General features: G+C 45.9%; 1 protein-coding gene across 1 annotated transcript; it reads right to left on the reverse strand.

The window, feature by feature from the left end:
* Positions 1 to 1,563: 1,563 nt before the first annotated feature.
* tsr2 (TSR2 ribosome maturation factor) lies at positions 1,564 to 8,321 on the reverse strand. Its single transcript, XM_071540045.1, has 5 exons — positions 8,238 to 8,321; positions 4,812 to 4,902; positions 3,831 to 3,922; positions 3,554 to 3,715; positions 1,564 to 2,317 (listed from the first exon to the last, which is right to left on the reverse strand). The coding sequence occupies exons 1-5, from the start codon at positions 8,313 to 8,315 to the stop codon at positions 2,225 to 2,227; spliced, it is 516 nt and encodes a 171-aa protein (XP_071396146.1). The 5' UTR covers positions 8,316 to 8,321; the 3' UTR covers positions 1,564 to 2,224.
* Between the last annotated feature and the right edge of the window lie 289 nt (positions 8,322 to 8,610).

The following is an 8,610-nucleotide window of genomic DNA, read 5'->3' on the forward strand; positions in this document are numbered from 1 at the left end:
GTTTTCAGGATGTTTTCAGGATGTTTTCAGTTTGTTTTCAGGATGTTTTCAGTTTGTTTTCAGTTTGTTTTCAGGATGTTTTGAGGATGTTTTCAGGATGTTTTCAGGATGTTTTCAGTTTGTTTTCAGTTTGTTTTCAGGATGTTTTGAGGATGTTTTGAGGATGTTTTCAGGATGTTTTCAGTTTGTTTTCAGTTTGTTTTCAGTTTGTTTTCAGGATGTTTTGAGGATGTTTTCAGGATGTTTTCAGGATGTTTTCAGGATGTTTTCAGTTTGTTTTCAGTTTGTTTTCAGTTTGTTTTCAGGATGTTTTCAGGATGTTTTCAGTTTGTTTTCAGTTTGTTTTCAGGATGTTTTGAGGATGTTTTCAGGATGTTTTCAGGATGTTTTCAGTTTGTTTTCAGTTTGTTTTCAGTTTGTTTTCAGGATGTTTTGAGGATGTTTTCAGGATGTTTTCAGGATGTTTTCAGTTTGTTTTCAGTTTGTTTTCAGGATGTTTTGAGGATGTTTTCAGGATGTTTTCAGGATGTTTTCAGTTTGTATTCAGGATGTTTTCAGTTTGTTTTCAGTTTGTTTTCAGTTTGTATTCAGGATGTTTTCAGGATGTTTTCAGGATGTTTTCAGGATGTTTTCATGCTCGCTCCTCTGGCTGCAGAAACAGGACTGTGGCAGATCGTCTGGTTATTGTCTTTTGTCTGTCGGTCGCTCTTATGGAAGATCGAGTGAAAGAGGCAATTGGTATTTCTGCCTTGAGACTTGTAGCGGACTCTGCAAAGGAAACAGGAGGCAGAGGGAGGAGGAAGAGGGAGGAGGAAGAGGGAGGAGGAAGAGGGAGGAGGAAGAGGGAGGAGGAAGAGGGAGGAGGAAGAGGGGGATCCAGCGGTCCGGAGGCCTGGAGCTCGATAAACCACATCGTCACTGACGGTTGAGGATCGGCTGCTTTGATTTGTCGTCGGCGAGGTCCAGCTCACTCCAGCTCACTCCAACACGGTCTGAACAACAACAACAACAACAACAACAACAACAACAACACCTGTTGTCTTCAGTGGGGAGTGAACGCTGCCATGATTGTTGTTGCTATGGGAACCTCCAGATTAAGTCAGTCTGCTTTGCTGCTGTGATCGGTCAGAGAGATTGATCTTTGAGAACTAACAGCGACCGATCGATCAGGGTGAGAAATTATGTCACCGATTCAGTTATGGATCGGACCGTTATGACTCGTTATGCAAATTCAAAGAGCTGAAAAGTGATCCATAGACAGTTAATGAGGCTGTGAAGTGAACTTCCCCTTTAACTCTGCTGACATCACACTACTGTTTAGATTCATTTATTGATCAGTCAGTATCATGACTCCATATTGAAGTATTGTGATTCATTCATTTTTCCTCCTCTGGTTTGATCACTGTTGCCATAGTAACAGCGTCTTGTAAGCCTGTGTGGGCTGGGCACCATGAGGTGCACGACACTATAATCAATCAATCAATCAATCAATCAATCAATCAATCAATCAATCAGAACCTAACCCTAAGACATGGATAATGAGTCAAGAGTCCAGATGGGTTTTTATACATTTAATAGAAAACAGACAGTTTTGGTGTAAACAGGATCCAGAGTGAATCTGACTGAAGGACCAGACAGGGTCAAAGGTCAGATAAGAGTCCCAGTTCCTGACTGACCACACACACACACACACACACACTCTATATATATGTTACATACACATGAACCGGTCAGTCTGCACATTTACCAGCGATGTTGTAACTGCAGGAATAAAAACATGTGACAGTTAATCTGCACATGCTCAGTGTGAGGGAGAGCGGTCTGCACATGTACCACAGACAGACCGGCCTGTGTGAACATGTGAACATGTGAACATGTGAACATGTACCACAGGGTCATGTGAACATGTACCACAGGGTCGTGTGAACATGTCAACATGTACCACAGGGTCATGTGAACAGACTGACAAATGAACTGTAACAGTTAGAAATACAAAGTTCAGAAGTTTAACTGGATTTCATCTGATATTTTACAAACATGAAACATGGAGTCTGTTTCTCTCTGACACACACACACACACACACACACACACACACACACACACACACACACACATAACACACACAGTCCTGAAGCAGCTCAGATGTTCCAGGTTGTCTGGAGCTCAACAGTCTGATCACTCCTCCTCCTCCTCCTCCTCCTCCTCCTCCTCCTCTATTCTTCTTCACTTCTTCTTGCGGACGACCGTCCATCCGTCCTCCTCCTCCTGACTGGGAGGGGGCGGAGCTTCTGCCCTGGAGGCGGAGCACTCCATCGCCTGGAGGGAGAAAACCTTCAGTTACTGAGAGTCTCTGTGGTTTCTGATCCTAGAGATAAGACCAGCGATGACGCGGCACACAGGCCCCGCCCACACAGGCCCCGCCCACACAGGCTCCGCCCACACAGGCCCCGCCCACACAGGCCCCGCCCACACAGGCCCCGCCCACAACGTGTGAAGCGCTATTCAACTTCTATGGGCAAAACAATAAATCGAAATTTTCTGTGTTCTAATAATTTATGTGAAATGTATTTGGAGTAAATTTTGTCGTTTCCTTTTCATGGCTGTCAAACAGCAGCAGGATCATTAAAATGTTTTTTCTTGAAGTCCCAGAATGCAACACGACTCCTCTGTTGAACGGACTAACCCTAACCCTAAGCTAACGCTTGTTAGCATTTTGTGACTTCCAGAAAAAACATTTTAATGAGGACGGCGAGCGGGACGGGACGGGACGGGACGGGACGTCCCGAGTCAGCCGACACAGAGGAGGCGTCACATGATGGAGGCTGCAGGATAAGATCTGTCCGTTCATATTAAGGCAGATTTCAAACTAGTGTCAAATATTCAGTTTTCAACATAAAATTCCAAGAATTTGCAAACTTTATCTAGACAACAGAGATGTCTGTAATTTATTCGTAAGGCTTCAAGCTCCATGAGCGAACAGCTGATGTTAAAGCTGCTCTGTTTTCCACTGACTGCAACGGTTTCCATAAAGACAGAATCCAGATCCTCTGGGACCAGAGGATCTGGATTTGTCTTGTTTGGGCCGATGAGCTGCAGCATGTACTGTTTATTTTTTATGATTTTTTTAAAGTTTTAAACTTTAGAGCGCCCCCATCTGGACAGTTTGCCCCAGACTGCAGTGAGAGTGAAAGATGAAAGAATAATAACAAATTATCGACACCAAATACATCAGAACAGAAAAACAACTTTTTGTTTTTCCCACAGAGACGGAGCGGGAGCTTTGTGGGCGTGGCCTGTGTGGGGGCGTGGCCTGTGTGGGGGCGTGGCCTGTTGAGGGCGTGGCCTGTCTGACACGTCACACCAGTCTGATCTATGCTGGCCTCTGTCGTTCAGCGTTGCCATGACAACAACACTCTGCCCCCCCGCAGAGCGACACCGGTCCGCCTTCCACTCTCACTGGATCTTGCTGATCAGGATCCTGACATCATCAGACCGGAGGTCAGGAGTCGCTCTGTGACCTTTGACCTTTACCCAGCAGCCTCTCTGTCGTACCTCTTCCTCCTCCTCGCTCTCCTCTTCCTCGGCTGCAGGGGGCGGAGCCGTGACCTTCGCCCTCTCGCTCTTCTTCTGTGTCAGTTTGTCGACGGTCTGCCTGAACTCCTGAAGTGAAGCATGCTGGGAGTGAGAGAACAGCTGGCACAGACGCTCCGACACCTGGGGACAACAACAACAACAACAACAACAACAACAACAACAACAATGAGAACCTCCAACACTGCTTTAATTAAATTGTGTGTGTGTGTGTGTGTGTGTGTGTGTGTGTGTGTACCTGAGGTAAACTCCCATCATCCACCACTGTATCAAACTCCTGGTCCATCAGTTCAGCGATGTAGTCCTCCACCTCACACTGCTGCAGGTCAGCTGACACACACACACACACACACACACACACACACCACACACACACACACACACACACACACACACACACACACACACACACACACACACACACACACACACACACACACACACACATTAATCACACTGTTCACTCTCCAGACTCTCAGCATCAGAATCTGACTTTATTATATTTCTCACATCACATTCTGTTTCTTCTGTCTTTGGATTCAGTTTGTTAAATTCTAATGTGAGAAACATTTAGCAGAGGAATGAAGAAGAGGAAGAAGAAGAGGAAGAAGAAGAGGAAGGAGAGGAAGGAGAAGAGGAAGGAGAAGAGGAAGGAGAAGAGGAAGGAGAAGAGGAAGAAGAGGAAGAAGAAGAGGAAGAAGAAGAGGAAGGAGAAGAGGAAGGAGGAAGAAGAAGAGGAAGGAGAAGAGGAAGAAGAAGAGGAAGAAGAGGAAGGAGAAGAGGAAGAAGAAGAGGAAGAAGAGGAAGAAGAGGAAGGAGAAGAGGAAGAAGAGGAAGAAGAGGAAGGAGAAGAGGAAGAAGAAGAGGAAGGAGAAGAGGAAGGAGAAGAGGAAGAAGAGGAAGGAGAGGAAGGAGAAGAGGAAGAGGAAGTGAACTGGGATCATGAATCTGAATTCAGCTGCAACAATCTGAGAATCTGAAACAGATTTCACATTTATTAAATTTTACAAACTTCAACAGATTTGTGAACAGATGATGCGTTTCCTGTGGTGCATCATGGGAAACGTTCTGACAGCTGACCGACAGAGTGGGCGGAGCTACAGGACAGGAAGCTTCCTCCTTCATCCTGATCGGTCCCCTCAGGATCAATAAAGTTCCATCGAATCTGATCGGCGTCATCAAATCATTAAAGTCTATTGGCTGTTGCCTAGTTACCTACCGTTGTCATGGAAATACTGCTGGACAACATCCACCATCCAATCAGCTTTCTGCTGGCCGAACACGCCGCCGAACCCGTTATCCACCGCGATCTGAGACACAGAGAGACTGGTGAACTGGTGTCAGTTGTCAGTCTGTCCTGACAGACAGACTGACAACTGACAGGAAGACTGACGACTGACAGGAAGACTGAAGACTGACAGACAGACTGACAACTGACAGGAAGACTGACAACTGACAGGAAGACTGAAGACTGACAGACAGACTGACAACTGACAGGAAGACTGACAACTGACAGGAAGACTGAAGACTGACAGACAGACTGACAACTGACAGGAAGACTGACAACTGACAGGAAGACTGAAGACTGACAGACAGACTGACAACTGACAGGAAGACTGACAACTGACAGGAAGACTGAAGACTGACAGACAGACTGACAACTGACAGGAAGACTGACAACTGACAGGAAGACTGAAGACTGACAGACAGACTGACAACTGACAGACAGACTGACAACTGACAGGAAGACTGACAACTGACGACTGACAGGAAGACTGAAGACTGACAGGAAGACTGACGACTGACAGGAAGACTGAAGACTGACAACTGACAGGAAGACTGAAAACTGACAGGAAGACTGATGACTGACAACTGACAGGAAGACTGACAGGAAGACTGACGACTGACAGGAAGACTGAAGACTGACAACTGACAGGAAGACTGAAGACTGACAGGAAGACTGAAGACTGACAACTGACAGGAAGACTGAAGACTGACGACTGACAGGAAGACTGAAGACTGACGACTGACAGGAAGACTGAAGACTGACGACTGACAGGAAGACTGACAACTGACAGGAAGACTGACAACTGACAGACAGACTGACAACTGACAGGAAGACTGACAACTGACAGACAGACTGACAACTGACAGGAAGACTGACAACTGACGACTGACAGGAAGACTGAAGACTGACAGGAAGACTGACGACTGACAGGAAGACTGAAGACTGACAACTGACAGGAAGACTGAAAACTGACAGGAAGACTGATGACTGACAACTGACAGGAAGACTGACAGGAAGACTGACGACTGACAGGAAGACTGAAGACTGACAACTGACAGGAAGACTGACGACTGACAGGAAGACTGAAGACTGACAACTGACAGGAAGACTGACGACTGACAGGAAGACTGAAGACTGACAGGAAGACTGAAGACTGACAACTGACAGGAAGACTGACGACTGACAGGAAGACTGAAGACTGACAGGAAGACTGAAGACTGAAAACTGACAGGAAGACTGACAGGAAGACTGAAGACTGACAACTGACAGGAAGACTGACAGGAAGACTGAAGACTGACAACTGACAGGAAGACTGAAGACTGACGACTGACAGGAAGACTGAAGACTGACAGGAAAACTGAAAACTGACAGGAAGACTGACGACTGACAACTGACAGGAAGACTGACAGGAAGACTGACGACTGACAGGAAGACTGAAGACTGACGACTGACAGGAAGACTGACGACTGACAGGAAGACTGAAAACTGACAGGAAGACTGACGACTGACAACTGACAGGAAGACTGACAACTGACGACTGACAGGAAGACTGAAGACTGACAACTGACAGGAAGACAGGAAGTACGGCTTTATGACGAGCTGCAGCTGAGACAGAAATATAAAAATATAAAAACATCACAGTCTGTCTGACAGAAACCCAGGAGGAGAATCTGAGCTTCATGTGGATCTCCAGGACCAGGACCAGTTTAGACCTGCTGAAACTCTGCAGCTCAGTCTGGTCTGAGTCTGGTCTAACTCAGTCAGGTCTAACTCAGTCTGGTCTAACTCAGTCAGGTCTAACTGAGTCTGGTCTAACTCAGTCAGGTCTAACTGAGTCTGGTCTAACTCAGTCTGGTCTAACTCAGTCAGGTCTAACTCAGTCAGGTCTAACTCAGTCTGGTCTAACTCAGTCAGGTCTAACTCAGTCTGGTCTAACTCAGTCTGGTCTAACTCAGTCTGGTCTAACTCAGTCAGGTCTAACTCAGTCTGGTCTAAGACAAACCCATTTCCCAAAACTATAAACACTATTCCCCTGTTTTCACACATGATTCAGATTTGTTGAACTTTTTGTGGAAAACTCTCCACACAAATCCCTTCATATCTCACTGGCTGCACCATGTGCTCATTTAGAAAGCTCTGGCATTCAATATCATTAACTCAAGTCATCACAGCTCAAACCCAATTAACACACAATTCCCCAGGTGCAAACACTAAGAGTCAACACTGTTCACACACCCATCAGAACCTCAGGATAGATACATAGATAGATAGATAGACAGACAGACAGACAGACAGACAGACAGACAGACAGACAGACAGACAGACAGACAGACAGATAGATAGATAGATAGATAGATAGATAAAAGGGCCATGGGTCAGTTCACTTGTTTTGGAACAATGGATCCACAAAGACCTGAAGGTAGAGGAAGAGGACACAGGAGAGGAGGTGGAAGAGGAAGAGGAAGAGGAAGAGGAAGAGGAAGGGCAAGGAGACAAATAGTTTCTGATGAGATTCTCAAATCTGGATGCTGAGGCAGAATAAATGTGATTTCTTTCTTTATCTACAAACTGTTTTTTTAATTGGTTTATATTGGTAAATACATGGAAATGATTTTCCTGTATTCTACGTTCTTTATCAGTTGCATATTTTTACAGCACATTTACTTTTTCACTCAATTTCAGTTTATTTTACTACAGTACATTGAGGAATTAAACATTTTGAAAATGTATCCATGTGTTGTGTGTTTATATTGTGTTCATCATGTAAAGAGGTTGTTCTGGGGGAAAACCATAAGAGCCATTATTCATTGCAGTAACAGGTTTTTACAGCAGTGTTTTGAATTGATCTCAGCAGTGTGTCATGGCTGCTTTGTAGTGTGTGTGTATTTGATGGCTTCTGTGTGATGTCTGAAGGCAAAGTTTGGTTTAGATGTCAGATCACATGGTTTTGAGTGGAGAGTTTGGTTTTGACATGGAAGTTTGAAGTTTGTGAAGATGAGTGTGCAGTTGGAGAACGTCAGTCAGTTGCCATGGTAACTGATCTAGATTTACTCTGATCTCAGGTTTTGGAACAGAAAATAATTTCTGTGAATTCTGAGTTCACAGATCTGGATAACTTCCAAATCCTGCTTCCTGGAAAACCCCACAGACACAACAGACAGAGAACAGACAGAACAGAGAGAACATGTCTTCTGTTTACAGACTGAACCGGTTCTGTCTGTTGTGTCTGTTGTGTCCGGTCTGTAGCAGGTTTCTGTCTCCGGTCAGCAGCGGCTCCGCGGCGTTTCGTCGCTCTGACGTCACTCTGACGTATCTAAACATCGTTATAATATTGAATGTTTCCGTGTTCAGTCTCACCTGCAGCACCGGCCAGGTTTCCAGAACCGCGCGCACCGCGTCTCTGAAAGCTTCACGTGAAGCCGTGGAGGCCGCCATGTTGGATCTGCCAGGCGGAAGTAGACGAGCCAGAGCGGATCGACCCGGATCGGAGCAGACGGGAGCAGCAGAGCGCGAGCGTCTCGTTCCTGTGATGACGTCACTGACGCAGCACCCGAAGCGGCCGCCGGGCGGCGGACTGACGCTGCTGGAAAACCTGCTGCAGAGACTCTGAACCGGGTTCACATAAGGACCTGATCCACACCAGACCCTGATCCACATCAGACCACAGACCCATCTGATCAGACTCTGTCTCTCAGAACATTTTTATTGTCAGATGATTTAGTCCAGACCT

Source organism: Centroberyx affinis, unplaced genomic scaffold (genome assembly GCF_046629955.1).
Source record: "Centroberyx affinis isolate AG114_WGS23_722 - 3 ecotype Tasmania unplaced genomic scaffold, CSIRO-AGI_Caff_v1 ptg003555l_1, whole genome shotgun sequence".
Classification (NCBI taxonomy): Eukaryota; Metazoa; Chordata; class Actinopteri; order Beryciformes; family Berycidae; genus Centroberyx; species Centroberyx affinis.

Excerpts from the sequence above, each read along its gene's own strand:
- tsr2 (XM_071540045.1), bottom strand. The coding sequence starts at position 8,315 with ATGGCGGCCTCCACGGCTTCACGTGAAGCTTTCAGAGACGCGGTGCGC. Across the intron at positions 4,903-8,237 it reads AAACCTGGCCGGTGCTGCAG|ATCGCGGTGGATAACGGGTT; the intron begins GTGAGACTGAAC and ends TCTGTGTCTCAG. Across the intron at positions 3,716-3,830 it reads ATGATGGGAGTTTACCTCAG|GTGTCGGAGCGTCTGTGCCA; the intron begins GTACACACACAC and ends TGTTGTCCCCAG.